We start from the raw sequence: 21,264 nt of genomic DNA, 5'->3' as shown, positions 1-21,264 counted from the left end.
GAGCAACTCATCCTCTTATTCGAGGCTGGCGTAACCTGTTTGAAGCTATCAAGGCTTCCACTGGTGAGAAAACCAGTCCTGGAACTCTCTGTTTTCCCAACAAGTGAAACTTGGAAATCAGGGAGTCAAATGAATGTGAAGAAACTTTCTGGCTCCAGGACTTCATTGTGGCGTTAAATGTCCAGTTTGTTCCTACAATTACTTTTAAACGGAAGGATTAGAAAATAGCCACTGTGATACAGTGGTCAGCGTGTTGAACTATGACCGCATAGACTCAGATTCAAATCACTGCTCAGTCAGGAAGCTTGCCTGGGGAATCAGGCATGGTGTGATAGAAGGATCTACTCTGACATTGTTGTTGTTTAGTCATTTAGTCGTGCCAGCAATTCTTTGGCGATCAGCCTTCTTTATGGTCCAGCTCTCACTTCCATACATCACTACTGGGAAAACCATAGCTTTAACTATACGGACCTTTGTTGACAAGGTGATGTCTCTGCTTTTTAAGATGCTGTCTAGGTTTGTCATTGCTTTTCTCCCAAGAAGCAGGCGTCTTTTAATTTCGTGACTGCTATCACCATCTGCAGTGATCATGGAGCCCAAGAAAGTAAAATCTTTCACTGCCTCCATTTCTTCCCCTTGTATTTGCCAGGAGGTGATGGGACCAGTGGCCATGATCTTCGTTTTTTTGATGTTAAGCTTCAGACCATATTTTGTGCTCTCCTCTTTCACCCTCATTAAAAGGTTCTTTAATTCCTCCTCACTTTCTGTCGTCAAGGTTGTGTCATCTGCATAGCTGAGGTTGTTGATATTTCTTCTGGCAATCTTTATTCTGGCTAGGGATTCATCCAGCCCAGCCTTTCGCATGATGAATTCTGCATATAAGTTAAATAAGCAGGGAGACAATATACAGCCTTGTCGTACTCCTTTCCCAATTTTGAACCAATCAGTTGTTCCATATTCCGATCTAACTGTAGATTCTTGTCCCACATAGAGATTTCTCAGGAGACAGATGAGGTGATCAGGCACTCCCATTTCTTTAAGAACTTGCCATAGTTTGTAGAGCGATCCAAAGTGAATCTGGTCAGGATTATAAATACCTGTGGGCTAACAATGAGAAATAGTGGGAGCACCAGGCACACAATCTCATCATGACACATTGGCTCGGAGTTCCCCCAAATCTCTCTGAATTACAGTGGTGCCTCGCAAGACGAAATTAATCCGTTCTGTGAGGCTCTTCGTGTAGCGTTTTTTTCGTCTTGCGAAGCAAGCCCATTGACAGCTTAGCGGATTAGCGCTATTAGCGGTTTAGCGGCTTTTAGCGGATCAGCTGATAAGCGGCTTAGCAGCTTAGGAAAAGGGGGAAAAAACCCGCAGGAACTCGCAAGACATTTCGTCTTGCGAAGCAAGCCCATAGGGAAATTCGTTTTGCGAAGCGCCTCCAAAACGGAAAACCCTTTCGTCTAGCGGGTTTTCCGTCTTGCAAGGCGTTCGTCTTGCGGGGCACCACTGTACCTTATATTTGCGTTCCTGTAAGGTAACAGGAAACATCAACAAGAAACATCAACAACCTCACGAAGAGTCGGACAAGACTAACAACAACAACAACAACAAAAGGTAACAGGCCCTTACTCAGTCCTGATCACCTGGAAGTAGAGATGGGCGAATCTATCAAGCTTCTCATTTTTCCAATCTCAAATTTTGTTCTCCACATTTTCACAGCAGGCTGATGATGATGATGATGAAATACAATCCTCATGACAATTCACAAGCATTTTAGTGTGAATTTTTCCTATTATACACATTTTCATTTGTGGTTTTTTCACCAGTGTACATACTTGCACAATGAATTTTCATTATGCATTTTTGTATGTTTTTTCATGCACACCTGACTTTAGTACATTCATTTTAGCACAGAGCTGCATTGCAAAATTCAGGGAACTGAGAATTTCAAAGGACACCTGTGTTTTGGTTCATGTATTGTTTCAGGAAGTGCAAATGAGATCAATTCTGCTTTAAAGGCAAACGGAACTGAATTCCTCCCACAGTCCTATAATGGAGCCTCAGGCGCCTACAGATGTATGTGTGCAGCCCATCTTTGCAAATATACAGTAGTATTTGAGGATGTTCTAAACATACATCGATATGCCCCAAATTGCTGTGTTTTAGGGTTCTGATTTTTGCTATAATGCGGCTCTTCCAATTTCCCTCCTCCCCAAGGCTGGGTTTTCCATTTCCTTGTGTGACATTTTGTTCCATTCTTTACTTAGAGCAGCATTTGTACCCTGCTCTTCAGCCAAGCAGATCCCCCAGAACAGATTAAAGGTAAAGGTAAAGGTACCCCTGCCCGTACGGGCCAGTCTTGACAGACTCTGGGGTTGTGCGCCCATCTCACTTAAGAGGCCAGGGGCCAGCGCTGTCCGGAGGCACTTCCGGGTCACGTGGCCAGCTTGACATCGCTGCTCTGGCGAGCCAGAGCCGCACACGGAAACGCCGTTTACCTTCCCGCTGGTAAGCGGTCCCTATTTATCTACTTGCACCCGGAGGTGCTAGGTTGGCAGGCGCTGGGACCGAGCAGCGGGAGCGCACCCCGCCGCAGGGATTCGAACCGCCGACCTTTCGATCGGCAAGCCCTAGGCGCTGAGGCTTTAACCCACAGCGCCACCTGCGTCCCATCCAGAACAGATTACATGCAACCAAAACAAGACAGTCAAGAACAGAGGTCAGCAACCTTAATCGGAGGATGGGCTGGTTGATGTTCCGTCCGCCGGAGAATGGGCCGGAGTGTGTGCACATGCACACTCTTCCAGGTCGGAGGAGCGCCTGTGCACATAGGTAAAGGGACCCCTGACCATTAGGTTCAGTCATGGCCGACTCTGGGGTTGCGGAGCTCATCTCGCTTTACTGGCCAAGGGAGCCGTCATCCAGCTTCCAGGTCATGTGGCCGGCATGACTAAGCCGCTTCTGGCGAACCAGAGCAGCGCACGGAAATGCCGTTTACCTTCCCGCCGGAGTGGTACCTATTTATCTACTTGCACTTTGGCATGCTTTTGAACTGCTAGGTGGGCAGGAGCAGGGACCGAGCAACGGGAGTTCACCCCGTCACAGGGATTCGAACTGCCGACCTTCTGATCGGCAAGTCCTAGGCTCTGTGGTTTAACCCAAAGCGCCACCCGCGTCCCTAGTAGTAGTAGTAAGTAATAAAGCTACTCTGGGTGCTTCCAATATATTGATACAGATTTTGGAGGGGGACCCCCCTAAACCCTAGAAATTAATACCAAATTATATGATTTAGATAAGGTGGCCCCCCATGTGCTAGAATAAATGATTTTGCTGATTTTCTTTATTTCTGCATTCCAAAATCTTATTGATTCCAATTACATCCCAGTCACAATAATAATCCCTTATACAACAGCTGTAGTATTGATAACTTCTATGCGTGTTGACACATTAAATGAATTACAGTGGTGCCCCGCAAGACGAACGCCTCGCAAGACGAAAAACTCGCTAGACGAAAGGGTTTTCCGTTTTGGAGGCGCTTCGCAAAACGAATTTCCCTATTGGCTTGCTTCGCTGGAGCGGTGCCTATTTATCTACTTGCACTTTGACGTGCTTTCGAACTGCTAGGTTGACAGGAGCTGGAACCGAGCAACAGGAGCTCACCCCGTCACGGGGATTCAAACCGCCGACCTTCTTATCGGCAAGCCCTAGGCTCTGTGGTTAAACACACAGCCTCACCCGCGTCCCGCCCGTGCGCATGCACACATGCTATTTTGGGTGCTTCTCTGTCCTGCATGTGTTTCCGCACGCTATTTCTGGCACACATCTGGGTCGGAGGAGTGCCCGTGTGCATGCGCACAGGTGCCATCAACCCAGAAGTTGGTCTCCATGCTGTGCCACACCATGCTGTGCCATTGTGTGCTGCGCCGGTAAGAGCAGGCGGGGGTGGGGGATGGGAGGGGTTGCCATGGGCCGGTTAGACAAACCTCACGGACAGCTACCAGCCCATGGGCCTTAGGTTGCCAACCCCTGGTAAGAATGTCTACCACTTGGAAGATTGGGAAAGGTTGTGGAAGAAAGGGGTTAAGTTTACTGCATGCACGGCTCTAACGGAAAACATTATGAAAATGATGTATGTTGTTGTTGTTTAGTCATTCAGTCATATCCGACTCTTCGTGACCCCCTGGACTAGAGCACGCCGGGCACTCCTGTCTTCCACTGCCTCCTGCAGTTTGGTCAAACTCATGCTGGTAGCTTCGAGAACACTGTCCCGCCATCTTGTTCTCTGTCATCCCCTTCTCCTTGTGCCCTCCATCTTTCCAACTTCAGGGTCTTTTCCAGGGAGTCTTCTCTTCTCATGAGGTGGCCAAAGTCTTGGAGCCTCAGCTTCAGGATCTGTCCTTCCAGTGAGCACTCAGGGCTGATTTCCTTCAGAATGGAGAGGTTTGATCTTCTTGCAGTTCATGGGACTCTCAAGAGTCTCCTCCAGCACCAGAATTCAAAAGCTTCAGTTCTTCAGCGATCAGCCTATTTTATGGTCCAACTCTCACTTCCATACATAGATGCATAGATGGTACCTTAACCTCAGTAAAATTAGCAAAGATTTACCATATGAGTGATAAGTTATGTTGAAAATGTAAAGAAAAAGAAGGAACCTTTTACCATATGTGGTGGACGTGTCCAAAGGTGGAAGACTTCTGGGAAAAGATATGAATTGAAAAAAATGTTGAAATATACATTTATTAAGAAACCAGAAGCCTTTCTACTTGGAATAATAGGAATGGAATTGCCTTAAAAAGATGTTAGATTGTTTTTGTATGCTACAACTGCAGCGAGAATTTTACTTGCCCCAAATTGGAAATCACAGGAAATACCAACAGTGGAAGATTGGCAGATGAAGATGTTGGTCTTTTTGGAGCTGGCCGACCTTACTGGAAGAATCCGCGATCAGAAAGAGGAGGAACATCAAGAAGAATGGAAGAAATTGAAGGAATATTTAGTAAAATATAACAATATAACATAAGTGGAAATACTTGCAAGTACTAAATTTGGTTTAGGATTAAACTATGTTGAATTGTATAAGATGATGGATTGAGAATATTATGAAAAGAAAGGAAGTTAGTAATTTGAACAAGATAATTTTATTAGAAAGTGGATATTGGAAAGTTGCTAAAATGAGATTTAATGAAAATCAGTTAGGAAGGATTTGAGGAAGTCACCCAATAATGGAATGCAATTTGGATTTTTAACTGTAAGAAGCTTTGAATGTATGTATGTTTTTCGTTTTTATATGTTTGTTATTTTGTGTTGTGTTAAATTTGGAAAATTAATAGTCAAGTCAAGTTTATTAAATTTGTGAGGTCCATGCCTTTACACAAAATACCATAAAACATTATTAAAAAAGATAAACAATAAAATTATAAAAATAAGCTAAAATTCATGCCATGCTGTCCCAGCAAAGGAAAATTAATTAAAAAAAATTGAAGGGAAAAAAGGAACATCTATCGCTGAGAGTTTCCAGGGATCTTCTGCAGGCAGATCTCCTGCTGCAGACCTCAAGCCTCTCCCCTTTGAGGTTGTCACCTACATGTGATCTCCTCCCTCTCTTTCTCTCTCTCCTGCATAATGATGAATTGCCTTTGGTGATCTCACAGGCCCACACCCATTCCCACACCGACCAACTCCTATGCTCATTCCTCAGCCAAGTGTGTCCCTCCCCATCCTCAGCTTCTTGAACCCTAAAATTATTGTGACCATGGCAACAAAAGGCAAACACCTCAGGGGTGTATATAACCATAGTGGCCAGCAGTCTGGGATACAGTTCCACAGATCACTGCAAAGATGAAGACTCTGCTGGTTGCCTTGCTGGTGGCGATCTTATGCGCTGGAAAAGGTAAGGCACATTTCTCACCTTTGCTTAGGAAAAGAGCTGCAGAAAAGGACGGGAGACTTGGAGACTCATAGAATCGCAAGACTGTAGGGTTGGGAGGGATACTGTCTAGTCCAAACCCCTGCATTCCAGGGGAAGAGCATAAGGTGTAAGCATCAGAGCATTTTAATCTCAGGGCTGTGGGTTCAGTTCTGTGATCTACAATCTAAAAGGGGGACCTAACATATACTGCTCAGACCAGTCCCTCGTGTTTAATACTGAATGCCACATTAAAAAAACCCCTCACCCAAGTTTCTAACACCATGGAGAGGTTTCTACTGAAGATTTATGAATGTATAAGAGGAACCCTGCTGGCTCATATCTATGATCCATTTGATCTATCATCCTGTTTCTGTTAGTTCCCAGCCAGATGTTTTCAGGAAAGAGGGCATGAAGGCAACAGCTGTTGTCCTGCCTCAGCCACTGGCATCCTGAGGTATACTGCACTAACTCTGGAGGTTCCATTTGGCCAGTGGAATTGTAGGAATTAATTAGGCATTGGTGCGAAGAAGTGTTGTTTCCTCTTCCTTCGTCCCATCTGTCTGATGGTGTGGGATTTAGAGGGCAAGTCAGATGAGGGAAGGTGGAAGGGACTGTGTGAATGAAGGCTTGTGGGAGTAGCCTTTCAGAAACGTCTAAAAGGCAATGGGAGAAGAAGTGACCACATCCCACTCAAACAAAGGATATGCAATAGACTATTGGATTAAATAACAGAAAAGTAGGTTTAGGTTGTCCCTAGCCCAGCTGAATGTTGGAAGATTCTTATCCCTGCAGAAAAGTTTCCTAAGAAAGGTTGGCTCACCCAGACACGCTTCAGATACGCAGGGTGTACCTGTGGCAGGAACAAGTATCTGTCTAATGCGCTGTCATGCTCTCCCCTGCTCCTGCGCATAGAACATGTTACGTGATCTGACATTAGTGTATGGAAAGCTGTGTATATGAACAATCTGCCTAAGCGTTCCAGCCACCCTGCGGGTTTTTTGCATCAGGAAGATTGTAAGGGTGGACAATTCACATACAGGTATGGCTCTATGTCTGTGGATGTTGAACGGCACAGTGTGCCGAAAAGTTGCACAGGAGAATGAAATTTCTCAAGACATGCATAGCCTTCATGCTGGGCCCTTTAGGAGCATGACATGCCGCACCCTTTAGGAGGAAAATGGGGGAAATTAGGGATGTGATATTTTTGGATAATATGTTTTGTTAAATTTCTGATAAAAAATTATTTAAAAAAATATATTTGAGGTCCCATCCTCCAAATTACAATCCAATAGGATTGTAAGACTATAGCTGGGAAGGGGTGGGGACACATAAGCGGACTAGATTGAAACCAAACAAACAGTAAACAAAGGAAGAGATTTGGGTTGAAAAACTGCCCCTCTGGGCTTCCTGTGCGCCAGGGGATGGACCCCTCTCCCAACACTGCAGGAGAGAGACAGAGATGATCAGATAATGACAGGGGAATTGCATTTTCTGCATTCCTCTTTGGTTGCAAGGGGAACCTGGCTCTCACCCGGTGTTTGGCTGTCTAGCACTTGCTTCTCCATGGATTGCGAGTACAGACAAAGGCACTGGGGGCATGGAGCATTCTGGCTGCCACGACCCCCTGATCCCGTTCCTGTAAGCACAGATTATCCTACTAACTGGGTTTTTAAAATTGGAGTAAACCACAGGCAGGGGCTAGAGATGATGAGATAAGAAACCACGAAAACAACCCAGCTACAAGGATTTTAAAGGTTTGGCTTGAGAGGGGATTTCATTCAGTGAAAGAGACGAGAGGCACACGGTTTGCTTATATTAAAGTTTTTCTCTACATTTATGATATGGCAAACCCTCCCAGGAATGCAAGTTAAAAAAACCACATCTGTAAAAGTAAGGGTGGAAGAAATTGGAATATAAATATTTAACAAAACTGGAACTCGGTCCAGTATACCTGAAGGAGCGTCTCCACCCCCATCGTTCTACCTGGATGCTGAGGTCCAGCGCCAAGGACCTTCTGGTGGTTCCCTCACTGCGAGAAGCCAAGTTACAGGGAACCAGGCAGAGGGCCTTCTCGGTGGTGGCACCTGCCCTGTGGAACGCCCTCCCACCAGATGTCAAAGAGAACAACAACTACCAGACTTTTAGAAGACATCTGAAGGCAGCCCTGTTTAGGGAAGCTTTTAATGTTTGATGCATTACTGTATTTTAATATTTTGTTGGAAGCCGCCTGAGTGGCTGGGGAAGCCCAGCCAGATGGGCGGGGTATAAATAAATAAATAATAACTGCGTGTGAGAGAGAAAGGAACTGAGAGAGAAGGGGGGGGGGAACATTACGCTTTGAAAATACAGAGCAAAGTTTTCCCTAATGTCTGTTATCCACAAAAGAATGCTTTTTGAGATAAGGATAATTGGCCATAAATCAGTGGCAGGGCAGAAAGGAGTCTACCAGCTGCGGGAATAGAAGCTACGTGAAGTCTGGATTCAGACCATTCTTTCTAGGCTGGAGAAATGGCCAAGATGGCTTGTTTACTGGAAGCCAAATCATGGGATGAAGCAATGCAGTGACTCTGGAAACTGTGAGATAACTGCTTCTCTCAAGGCATGATGGGAACCATCACCAGTTGTAGGAATGAAGGCTATAACATCATATATGGATAGGAAAATATCATGGGCGTGGGAACTATCACATGCAGGAAAGAATAAGGATTACACTTAGAGTTCCTCACTTGAAACTTTATAAATTACCTAATATACCAACACAAATGAAATCACAAGATTGGAGCTGTTATATAAGGGATGATTATATCTGAATGGAATGTAATGGAACTTATTAGGATTTTGGAAGGCAGAAAAAATGTAGAAGAACGAAGCCATCAAATCTAGCACATGGAGAGGCCAGTTTGATTAACTGTATAAGTTGACATTTGAAAAATTGGCGTTACTAATTGTATTAACTGGATAAAATTGAGGCTATTATATAATGAGGCTGAATATAATGAGGCTGTTATTGGAATGATATTGGAAAATCAATGAAAACATATTTAGAAAAAGAAAACGAAAAACCGCCCCTCCATTTTGCCAACATGTCAGGGGCACAGGGCTGTGAAACAAACCATTGGTCATATTTGGCTTTGTGACGTCCATCACATCGCTTACAAGATGTCACCAGGAAGCCTATTCAGAATGAAGGCAAAGTTTCCCGCCCTCACTTGGATTTGGCTTCCTTGGTCCATCGCAACTTCTCACAGAATCCTTCAGCTGCAGGGCGGTGTCAAGGTGGCAGGTTGCCCCGTACGTTTTACTAAAAGCCAGAAAGAATTACAAACTGAGAGCTGTAATCCTGTGGGAATTGAGGTGGGCAGAACCTTGCTCTGTGAACATGGCAATACTTGAGAATAAATATGCAATGGAGTGTGCTTTGTGGGAGTGGCTGGCCTGTTTGTCTCCTACTTTTCTGCGGTTGTTTGCTGGGTGCATAGAGCAGCCTTTGTGCTGGGTGGAGCCGATGATAGACATAGTACAAAACATCTGGAAGGCACTAGGCTGGAAAAGCCTGCTTTTCTTTATTCTTATAATTCTTATAATCATTATTGCTATTATAATAATAATATTGTGAAAGAGGGTGAAAGAGGAGAGTGCAAAATATGGTCTGAAGCTCAACATCAAAAAAACGAAGATCATGGCTACTGGTCCCATCACCTCCTGGCAAATAGAAGGGGAAGAAATGGAGGCAGTGAGAGATTTTACTTTCTTGGGCTCCATGATCACTGCAGATGGTGACAGCAGCCACGAAATTAAAAGACGCCTGCTTCTTGGGAGAAGGGCAATGACAGGCCTAGACAGCATCTTGAGAAGTAGAGACATCACCTTGCCAACAAAGGTCCGTATAGTTAAAGCTATGGTTTTCCCAGTAGTGATGTATGGAAGTGAGAGCTGGACCATAAAGAAGGCTGATCGCCGAAGAATTGATGCTTTTGAATTATGGTGCTGGAGGAGACTCTTGAGAGTCCCATGGACTGCAAGAAGATCAAACCTCTCCATTCTGAAGGAAATCAGCCCTGAGTGCTCACTGGAAGGACAGATTGTGAAGCTGAGGCTCCAGTACTTTGGCCACCTCATGAGAAGAGAAGACTCCCTGGAGAAGACCCTGATGTTGGGAAAGATGGAGGGCACAAGGAGAAGGGGGCAACAGAGGACGAGATGGTTGGATAGTGTTTTCGAGGTTACCAGCATGAGTCTGACCAAGCTGCGGGGGGGCAGTGGAGGACAGGAGTGCCTGGCGTTCTCTGGTCCATGGGGTCACGAAGAGTCGGACACGACTAAACGACTAAACAACAACAACAAATTATAATAATAATATAATAATAATTTATTATTTATACCCCGCCCATCTGGCTGAGTCTCCCCAGCCACTCTGGGCGGCTCCCAATCAAGTATTAAAAACAATCCGGCGTTAAATATTAAAAACTTCCCTGAACAGGGCTGCCTTCAGGTGCCTTTTAATGACAGGATAGCTACTTATTTCCTTGACATCTGAAGGGAGGGTGTTCCACAGGGCGGGTGCCAATACCGAGAAGGCCCTCTGTCTGGTTCTCTGTAATCTTACTTCTCGCAATGAGGGAACCGCCAGAAGGCCCTCGGCGCTGGATCTCAGTGTCCGGGCTGAAGGATGGGGGTGGAGACGTTCCTTCAGGTCTACTGGACCGAGGCCATTTAGGGCTTTAAAGGTCAGCACCAACACTTTGAATTGTGCTCGGAAACGTACTGGGAGCCAATGCAGATCTCTCAGAACCAGTGTTATGTGGTCCCAGCGGCCACTCCCAGTCACCGGTCTAGCTGCCGCATTCTGGATTAATTGCAGTTTCTGGGTCACCTTCAAAGGTATCCCCATTTAGAGCATGTTGCAGTAGTCCAAGCGGGAGATAACCAGAGCATGCACCACTCTGGTGAGACAGTCCGCGGGCAGAGAGGGTCTCAGCCTGCGTACCAGATGGAGCTGGTAGACAGCCGCCCTGGACACAGAATTAACCTGCACCTCCATGGACAGCTGTGAGTCCAAAATGACTCCCAGGATGCGCACCTGGTCCTTCAGGGGCACAGTTACCCCATTCAGGAACAGAAAATCCCCCACACCTGCCATATTATAATAATGACTGGAAGCCTTCGGAAGTCAAATATTTCCATTTGCAAGTCAATTCAACACTGGCCATTTTGTATTTCAGCAGAATCCTGGCTAGGTTGCAAATTAATGGATCACTTTACCCAGCCAGATGGATGGGGTATAAATAATAAAACTATTAAAATTATTACTGTCATTTTTCCTGACTAAGGAAACATCCCCCAGCCCTTTTTTGTCTCCGAGTCCTGGTCTTTTGCTAGGAGGTGTGTTGTGAGCAGGTCCCAGCAACAGAAGTGTTGCCAGTGAAACTGCTCTCTCTTGAGGGCATCTCAGTAGGCTGGCTGTTTGCTAAATTGCTTGGGATCTTACCACCAAGAGGTTGCAACGGCCTTGCCATAATTTGCGCTTAATGAAGGCTTTGGAGATGTGCAGAGCAGAATGTCAACAAGGTCCTTATCTATGCATCTAGATTTCCACAGTGCATTGCATAGAACCCTACGATATGCACCTCTGAGGCTGCTGGCTGGAGGAATCCCGGAAACGTAGAGTTGGGACCCAATGGGTCATCTAGTCCAACCCGCTGCAATGTGGGAATACCATCAAAAGAATCCCTGACAAGTGGACACCAAACCTCTGTTGAAAAAGGAAGGAGAGTCTACCACCTTCTGGCTCAGGGGTCAGCAACCTTTTTCAGCCGTGGGCCGGTCCACAGTCCCTCAGACCATGTGGTGGGCCAGGCTATATTTTTTTGGGGGGGAATAAACAAATTCCTATGCCCCACAAATAACCTGAAGGAGCGTCTCCACCCCCATTGTTCTGCCTGGACACTGAGGTCCAGCCCTGAGGGCTTTCTGGCGGTTCCCTCATTGTGAGAAGCAAAGCTACAGGGAACCAGGCAGAGGGCCTTCTCGGTAGTGGCACCCGCCCTGTGGAACATCCTCCCATCAGATGTCAAAGAGAAGAACAACTACCTGACATTTAGAAGACATCTGAATGGGAAATTTTTAATGTGTGACATTTTAATGTATTTTTAGTCTTTGTTTGAAGCCGCCAGAGTGGCTAGGGAAACCCAGCCAGATGGGCGGGGTACAAATAAATTATTATTATTATTATTACTATTATTATTACCCAGAGATGCATTTTAAATAATAGCACACATTCTACTCATGTAAAAACACCAGGCAGGCCCCACAAATAACCCAGAGATGAATTTAAATAAAAGGACACATTCTACTCATGTAAAAACACACTGATTCCCAGACCATCTGTGGGCTGGATTGAGAAGGCGACTGGGCCGGATCCGGCCCGCGGGCCTTAGGTTGCCTACCCCTGTTCTAGTTCTTATTATGATTTCACACTCTTTAGTTAAACCATTCCTGCTTTCGAGTGGGGTATGAATGGGTGGGGTATGAATTATAAAATAATAATAATAATAATAATAATAATAATAATAATAATAATGGCAAGCAGTTGACCTGCTTTCTCACTGATGCTTTTTAGTGTGTTGTGGTTTTCATGGCCTGCTCAGAGGTAAACTCTGGTCTTAATAGCCTCATGCAGAACTTCCTCCTTTGAAGGAAATGAGCTTTGCGCTACTTACTTCAAAATGTGTTAAGCCAGTCCTGCTCTGTTTGGGGGCGCCTTTGTGTTAGAAGTAAAAATCCCGCTCCTTATGGGGCAACCCAGTCAGATGGGTGGGGTCAAATAATCATAATCATAATCGCTGTGGTCTAAACCACTGAGCCTCTTGGGCTTGTTGATCAGAAGGTTGGTGATTCGAATCCCCGCGACGGGATGAGCTCCTGTTGCTTTGTCCCAGCTCCGGCCAACCTAGCAGTTCGAAAGCATGCCAAAAAAAGTGCAAGTAGATAAATAGGTACCGCTCCAGCGGGAAGGTAAACGGCATTTCCATGCACTGCTCTGGTTTTGATGTTCTGTTGCGCCAGAAGTGGCTTAGTCATGCTGGCCACATGACCCGCAAAAACTGTCTGCGGACAAACGCCGGCTCACTCGGCTTGTAAAGTGAGATGAGCACCGCAACCCCAGACTTAACTGTCAGGGGTCCTTAATAATAATAATAATAATAATAATAATAATAATAATAATAATATTCAAAGAGTCCTCTAACCAGGAAACACCTGCCCCAATAGAACAGTCTGAATTTGGTCTCTGGAAGATCTTCATCCTCTGGTTTGGGTAAACTTCAGGATTCAGAATGTGGGAGCAACCAGTTCTCCATGGGACCTTGAGAAAAACACCTGGGCATTCTATCCGATGAGGATCTCTCAGCTAATTTTGGAGGTATCCATACCTCTAAGGCACCAATGTGGAAGCTGTGGTCTTCCAGATGTTGAATGACAGCTCCTGCTACCCTCGACCTTTGACTATGCTGGCTCTGACTGATGGGAGTTGAGGCTAAACAGTATCTGGAAGAGCAAAGTGTTCCTCGCTCCCTGCTCTAAGGCGTGTTGCTTCGCCCCAAGGTGCTCACAGCCTTGAAGGTCACAGCCAGACTGAGACAAACGTTGATTTATGTTCACCTGGGAAAGAGTTGCCTTTGCTTGACTTTTGCTTCTCTGTTTTCTTTCCGCACAGCCCACGCCTTTTTTTGCTACAGGTGCGAAAACGAGCCTTCCAACTGGAACTGTATGAAGGCAGTTAAGTGCGCAGAACAAGACCAGTTCTGTACCACCATCACTTCCACCTCAGGAACGGGTAGGTAGCAAACCTTTATTATATTCTCTCTGAAGCTACAGTTGCTGAGCGTGAGGTGAAGCCCTATCCCTCAATGTCGCTAGCCAAGGGCATTGGCAATATGACAGATCACTCCTCTTCCTAGGCTGGGTGAAAAAAGGGCAAAAACAGGTTACTGACTGGGACAGAGTGACGTTTGCAGCTATTGTTAAAGTTGCAAAACACAAAGGGAGGGAGGAATTTTTGTAACAACAATGGTGTACCAGCTCCGCTCAAGGCATGAAGGATAGCAGCAACAACTGAGAAAAGACAGCCACAACATTTTACAAAGACAGGAAGAAAGAATAGGGACAGAATAAATGTCACACACAAGAAGAACAATGATATAGTATGAGGTCTTCACTTATAAATTGTTGAATGTGTTAACACAAATAGAAGTTATATACAGTGGTACCTCGGGTTACATACGCTTCAGGTTACAGACTCTGCTAAAATATTACCTTGGGTTAAGATCTTTGCTTCAGGATGAGAACAGAAATTGTGCAGCGGTGGCACAGCGACAGCAGGAGGCCCATTAGCTAAAGTGGTGCTTCAGGTTAAGAACAGTTTCAGGTTAAGAACAGACTTCCAGAACGAATTAAGTTCTTAACCAGAGGTACCACTGTATATTGCAGCTGTTGCATAAGGGATTACTAACGCCCTCCCACCAGATGTCAAAGAGAACAACAACTACCAGACATTTAGAAGACAACTGAAGGCAGCTCTGTTTAGGGAAGCTTTTAATGTTTGACGGACTACTGTATTTTAATATTTTGTTGGAAGCTGCCCAGAGTGGCTGGGGAAACCCAGCCAGATGGGCAGGGTATAAATAAATGATGATGATGATGACTGGAATGTAAGTGAAATCATTAAGATTTTGGAATGCAGAAACAAAGTAAATAATCAAACCATCAACTCCAGCATTTGGGGGCCACCTAAATTACATAATTGGGCATTTGTATGATTTGTATTAGGAATTGTATTATAATCTGGCAATGTTATAATGAGGCTGTTATTGGATTATTGTAATTGGAAAACTAATAAAAATTATTTTTTTAAAAAAGAAAGAAAGCTAGCCGTCACCTATGGCCCATCTGCAAACTCCGAACCCAGCTCCCGTTGCTTGGTCCCTGCTCCTACCAACCTAGCAATTCGAAAGCACACCAGTGCAAGTAGATAAATAGGTACCGCTGCTGTGGGAAGGTAAACAGGATTTCCGTGCACTCTGGTTTCCGTCACGGTGTCCCGTTGTGCCAGAAGCGGTTTAGTCCTGCTGGCCACATGACCTGGAAAGTTGTCTGTGGACAAACACCGGCTCCCTTGGCCTGAAAGTGAGATGAGCGCTGCAACCCCTAGTTGTCTTTGAGTGGACTTAACCATCCAGGGGTCCTTTACCGTTTACCTAGTAAAAGGGGACCCCTGACCATTAGGTCCAGTCGTGGCCGACTCTGGGGTTGCGGTGCTCATCTCGCTTTATTGGCCAAGGGAGCTGGCATACAGCTTCCAGGTCATGTGGCCAGCAGAACTAAGCCGCTTCTGGCGAACCAGAGCAGTGCACGGAAACGCTGTTTACCTTCCCGCTGGAGTGGTATCTATTTATCTACTTGCACTTTGACGTGCTTCCGAACTGCTAGGTTGGCAGGAGCAGGGACCGAGCAACGGGAGCTCACCCCGTCGCGGGGATTCGAACTGCCGACCTTTTGATCGGCAAGTCCTAGGCTCTGTGGTTTAACCCACAGCGCCACGCGCCAAATATGGAAATAAAATTCCCAAACGACAATTTGAAATGCCATGACTTAAAACTCAGGGAGCACCCTCACGGCCTTTATTTTAACAATGGCCTCCAGACATTTTGCTGGGCGTGGAAAGACCAAGCAACGGAAGCTCACCCTGTTGCGGGGATTTGAACCGCCAACCTTCTGATCGGCAAGTCCTAGGCTTTGTGGTTTAAACCACAGCGCCAACCACGTCCCTTACCTTTTACCTACCTGTGTATAATCGCCCCCTTTCATTCCTGTCCTCCAGGCAAGAACGCCGTGTACCAGCTTAGCAAGAGATGCACCCCTACCTGCACGGAGAACTTCATCAACACAGGCCTGACGAGCGTTTCGACCAAGTGTTGCAGCCATTCCTTATGCAATATCAGCGGGGCCACAAGTGTCAAAACCAGCGGCCTGCTGATGGCCGTGGGTGTCCTGGCCAGTTTCTTCTACATCTTCCAATCCCTCTTGTGAGGAGGTGTTGCGGAGCAAAAGTCACAGTTCTCCTATCCAAAACTGTCAAATGTCGCTCCCCTTTCCCTTGTTTGGGACCAAGAAACCCGCCGTGGACGGCAAATACCACCCCACGGAAGCATTGCGGAAGGGCTTGCTCACCTGGATCATTGCCCTGAATGCTAAAATTCCTGACTTCTTGCTTGGTATTGCAGAGTGTGGAGTTCTCTCCACCTGCCCAGAAACCTCTCGCTCCTCTTTGGTGCTGCAACGCACCATCTTCTCCTCCCCAGTCCCTCGACAAAGCAGCTGATGAGTCTTCTCCTCTATCCACCCCATATCATTTGGCCCCCCCTAAGCCTCAGGTCTTTCCCAGACAACACATTTTCTGACTGGTTTGCACAGAGTTTGGTTTGCACAACCTTTGCCATTCCCAGACAACCCACGTGCAAAATCAGTTTGCACAAAGTTTTCGAGGAAGTTAAATAATATCAACTGTTTGCGTTTGTGGCGGAGGGGAGATCAAATGACGTTGCATCAAGCAAATGCCATCTCATATGTTCCTTTATCATTCCTCGTTGCTTTCCTTATTGAAGGGAGTCCCGGGGGGAGCGGATTGGTTGCAGAAACCGATTTTTATTTTTCTGCCGGAGTTTTCTTTTATGTTAGAAGAGCAAAAAGCTGGAAGAGCCACAGGTCTTGGTGAGCTCAGAGCAGGTCTGCAGCACCGGCTCAAGCTGGTTCCACGATCACCTTTCCTAATTTCCCCAGGCATTCAAAAAAGTCTATTTTTTCTTAAAAAATGTGTGTATGTATTTTGGGTGGTGGTTGCTAGAGATCTCTAATTTAAAAACAAAAACAGAGGTTGTGCCAAGCTATGGTTTCTGGGGATTTCATTAGAACTGAGATCTTTTGTTGTAAAAAAAAATCTAACAAATAAATTAAATAAAAATAAACCAGCCTCATAGTAACTGGACCAGGCCAGCCCCCATTGATTGGCTGGGCACAAGATCAGAAGTTGGGATTGGCATTTGTTGGGTGGGGAGAAGGCAGAAGCAAAGGGAGCCATCAGCTGATGGAGGTGGAAGGTACATGCCCCAAACAGGATGTTTTTAAACGTCTCTCCCACTTTGCACCTTCCTCCACATTTGATGTTCTGTTCTGCGCCTGTGATTTGTAAAGCTGGAGCACATGTTAATAAAGTTTTGCCATTTAAGATCTGCAGCCTCAGTCGTCATTGATAATCTATTTCAGTAGCCATTGCAATATTATAAACTGAAGAATAGCATAATAGAATTGGGTTATTGCTTTTGATCTTGCTGTGAACCAAAAATCTCCAAATGAATCTGAATTTCAGTGTCTAAAATCCCTGATAGAGGACAAGGCTCCTGAGATCACGTTAAAGGCAGCCAAATTCTGTGTGATTGCCATAAAACCTAGGGAACAAGCTGTGCTATCATAATGATTAAGGTTTTAAATGGTAATTTTAGGTTATATGTTAATGACTAAGTTTTAATTTATATATTTTTTAACTGTTGCTATATCTAATTGCAAATTCAAACGTATCCCTATCGTGTTTTATGACTTCATTGGTATTGTATGTGGGCTAGAACTGGTCTGAGACCGAAATAATAAATTCAAATATTCTGTTTCAGTACCCATGACAATATTATACACTGAAGAATAGAATAATAGAATTGGGTTATTGGATTATTGTTTTTGGTCATGCTGTGAACCACCCTGAGACCTCCGGGTATAGGGCGGTGTATAAGTTGAATAAATAATAAATGATAAAAATAATTGCAAAGTTGGAAGAGATCCCCAAAGGTCATCTAGTCCAGCCCCTACCAATGCAGGAATCTCAGCTAAAGAATCCCTGGCAGATGGCCATCCAACCTCTGTTGAAAAAACTCCAGTGAAGGAGAACCCACCACCTGCTGAGGAACAGTTCTCACTGCCCAGAAACTTCTTCCTAATGTTTAGTCGGAATCTCCTTTATTGTAATTCGAATCTGTGACTTGTGTCAGGCGGCGGAGGAAACAACTCCACAGCAGGCTGCCAGGAACGGATGAGGCACGGAAATGTCCTTATCACCTGCTTTTTAAATCAATATTTATGGACAGAGGCTTGGAACTCAGCCTCTTGGAATAATGGCGTTGTCCCAAGTGACTCTCCACCCCCTTTTACCCCCACTTCCTCGTTCATCATCATCTCCTCTACGGCTGGCGCTGAGGGTCCTCTGCTTCTGAGTCCTTTGCTCTCCTACTTTCAAGGCTCGCCGGTTTCTGGGAGATGGAGGGTCTGGAATGCTTTCTAAAGACACTGTGTCCATCGGTTGTTGCCCTCCTGGAGGTTCCTCTTCCTCCTCCTGTTCTCCCATTATTTCCCAACTTTCCCGTCTCCACTCCCACGGGACTGACCTGCCTGGGCTAGGAGGGCACTTGTGCCCGCCACCTCTCTGCGCCCCTGGCCCAACCCAGCCTCACCCCTTTGCCACGGTGACGTTGCCGGAGGGAGGGAGGGAGGAAGATGGGGAAGGCCACGCCAGGATCGCGGGCTGGGAGCAGGCAGGCAGGCAGCCGTGGCTGCTGGGCTGTCTGTCTGGTATAGCTGTCAACCGTCCCTTATTTGGCAGGAAACTCCCTTATTCCAGCGCCATGCTGTCCCGGATTGATAAGGTCCCTTAAATTTCCTGGGTTTCATGCTCGCCCGGCTCGGGAGGCAAGCAGCGGCTCGGGGACCTCCGTCGCGAGAGAGAGCATGTGCACGAGCTGCTGCGTCTCCATCTCTCCCTTTCCCCCTTCAGGGGTGCATCGTAAGGAGACGGGTGGCGGCGGGCGGGCATGCAGCCCCTCTCTTGCGAGACTTTCGCCGCGCTGCCAGGGGAAGCCGGAGGTGGCTGAGGAGGTGGCCTGAGGGAGGAGGAAGAGGAGGGGATGGGGAGGGACGCAGAAGGGCGGCACTTCAGCGGCCACCGCGGCAGCGCAACTGCCTCATGCCGGGCTCACGGGTGAGAGTCTCTCTTCCTCCCTCCCTCTCTCTCGGGCGGGAAAGGGGCGATGGAACTCCTCGCGCCAGGACTACGGCAGCGCCAGCGTGCATAAGCTAAGCAAAATCCCTTATTTTGGCTGCTGATCCCTTATTTTCAAATTTGTAAGTTGACAGCTATGCTGTCTGGGGTGGGGGCTTTCCCTCTCCTTCTGGCTGCCACCACTCACCTGGCCTTAGGGCTGACCCATCCTCCCCATCGCAGTAGCCCAAGAGTGAGCCAGCCAGCCAGCCAGCCAGCCAGCTGGGAAGCGTGCCCCCTGGCACGCGGGGTGGGAGGGCGGAAGAGGGATGGAGATGGAGAGACCTGCGGGGATTTTTCTGTTCTGTCTCCCCCCAAAAAAGCTCAACAACTTTGGGCACTTTGTGATAAATAAATGGGTTTAGGGTTTGCAGTTTGGGCACTCGGTCTCTAAAAGGTTTGGCACCACTGGCTTAGCAGATCAGCATATTTGTGCTTGGGTGGGGCTGGGAATAGTCTGGGAATAGTCTGGCCCCCGGGCCCTGTGGCATTTTTCCATCTCCACTGTATTAAGCAGTTGGTCCCTTACCTTTCTCGCCCTGATCAGGCCACAGTGATCCATGCAACGGTCACCTCCAGGCTTGATTATTGTAACTCGCTCTACGCAGGGCTGCCCTTGAAGCTGACCCAGAAACTCCAGTGGGTGCAGAATGCCGTGGCGAGACTCCTTACAGGGTCCTTGCCGCGGGATCTTATTCACCCAGTGCTATACCAGCTGCACTAGCTCCCGGTGGAGTACAGGATCAGGTTTAAGGTGCTGGTTTTGACCTTTAAAGCCCTATGCGGCCTAGGACCCATGTACCTACGGGACCGCCTCTCCTGGTATGCCCCGCGGAGGACCTTAAGGTCCACAAATAACAACACCTTGGAGGTCCCAAGTCGCAAGGTGGTTAGATTGGTCCTAACTAGGGCCAGGGCCTTTTCAGTACTGGCCCCAACTTGGTGGAACGCTCTGTCCCAAGACACTAGGGCCCCGCGGGACTTGACATCTTTCTGCAGGGCCTGCAAGACAGAGCTGTTCTGCCTGGCCTTTGGTTTGGACTCAGTCTGACTCATGTCTTCCCTCCCCTTACAGTTTTGATTTATGGGCTACTTTTAAAATGAGGCTGCTTTTTAAATTGCATTTTAACCTGTATTTTAAAGTGGCTCCCCCCCCCATTATGTTTCCATTGTAATTTTACTGGTGTTAGCTGCCCTGGGCCCTGCTTTGGACGGGGAGGGCAGGATATAAATATAATTATAATTATAATTATAATTATAATTATAATTATAATTATAATTATAATTATTATTATAATTATATAATTATAATTATAATTATAATTATAATTATAATTATAATTATAATTATAATTATAATTATAATTATAATTATAATTATAATTATTATTATTATTATTATTATTAGTAGTAGTAGTATTATGTTGCCCTCATACCAGGGATGGAGAACCTATAGTCCTCCAAATATTGCTGGGCGACATCCCAGCCAGCGTGGCAATGGTTACGGATGATGGGAGTTGTAGTCAGGAACATCTGAATGATCGAAGGCTCTTCGGTCCTAACTTTTACCAGCAAATTGCAAGCAGTCATGGAACACAGTCAAAAAATAGGGCCTGGATGGCAAGTATTTAGGATCTAGTCCCCAAATCAATTCCAGATTAGCTTGGGGTATAGGGAGCCAATCTCTCTGCAACCAAAGGTGGCCATATATCAGAAATCAATATCACAGTGTGATATACTCAGAGTCGAGAGTGGATTTCATGCTCTTTATTCAGCTCATAGTGGTGAGGAGGAATGGAAGTTTCCCCAGAATGTCTGCTTTATATACATTATTTACACAATGGGCCCCGCGTGATTGGCTAATTCCGGAATTCACCTGTAGGCCAATCAGGTTGCGGATTCACTTCCACCTGGAGCTGGATTGGGTGGCTCCTGTGGACCAGTCAGACTGCTGCATTCTGGGTCCTATTCTTCTACGACCAAACAGACTGCTGCCTTTTGGATCCTATTCAACTCAGTACATAACAGAATGTCTGCCGGTGCTACACTACTCTCAATGGGATGTGCAATCCCAACCCCAAGTAGAAAATCTAAAGGAAAGTGCCAGTAGTTTTGAAAGGGAAGCACCCCCCCCCCAAAAAAAAAAAATATGTTCGGATATCAGAAAGACTCGTGGACTTTCCATGACTGCGGAGAAACAGACTGTTTTTACGTATTATTA

The 21,264-nt window shown here is 46.2% G+C and overlaps 2 protein-coding genes across 2 annotated transcripts in view; both read left to right on the top strand.

Annotated features, from left to right (window-relative positions):
- Positions 1-21,264, top strand: part of LOC307220555 (lymphocyte antigen 6E-like) — a 132,406-nt gene that overhangs the window by 31,481 nt on the left and 79,661 nt on the right. The window lies entirely within an intron of this gene.
- LOC307220547 (lymphocyte antigen 6E-like) lies at positions 5,731-17,189 on the top strand. Its single transcript, XM_079984568.1, has 3 exons — positions 5,731-5,890; positions 13,623-13,742; positions 15,786-17,189. The coding sequence occupies exons 1-3, from the start codon at positions 5,839-5,841 to the stop codon at positions 15,992-15,994; spliced, it is 381 nt and encodes a 126-aa protein (XP_079840694.1). The 5' UTR covers positions 5,731-5,838; the 3' UTR covers positions 15,995-17,189.

This window comes from Podarcis cretensis (genome assembly GCF_951804945.1).
Source record: "Podarcis cretensis genome assembly, chromosome: 7".
Taxonomy (NCBI): domain Eukaryota; kingdom Metazoa; phylum Chordata; class Lepidosauria; order Squamata; family Lacertidae; genus Podarcis; species Podarcis cretensis.
The sequence above is the reverse complement of the archived record's forward strand: the minus strand, read 5'-3'. Positions and strand labels throughout refer to the sequence as shown.

Bases quoted from the DNA above. Each gene is read 5' to 3' on its own strand.
- LOC307220547 (XM_079984568.1), top strand. From the start codon at position 5,839: ATGAAGACTCTGCTGGTTGCCTTGCTGGTGGCGATCTTATGCGCTGGA. The intron at 5,891-13,622 runs GTAAGGCACATT...CTTTCCGCACAG, and splicing joins GATCTTATGCGCTGGAAAAG to CCCACGCCTTTTTTTGCTAC. The intron at 13,743-15,785 runs GTAGGTAGCAAA...CCTGTCCTCCAG, and splicing joins CACTTCCACCTCAGGAACGG to GCAAGAACGCCGTGTACCAG.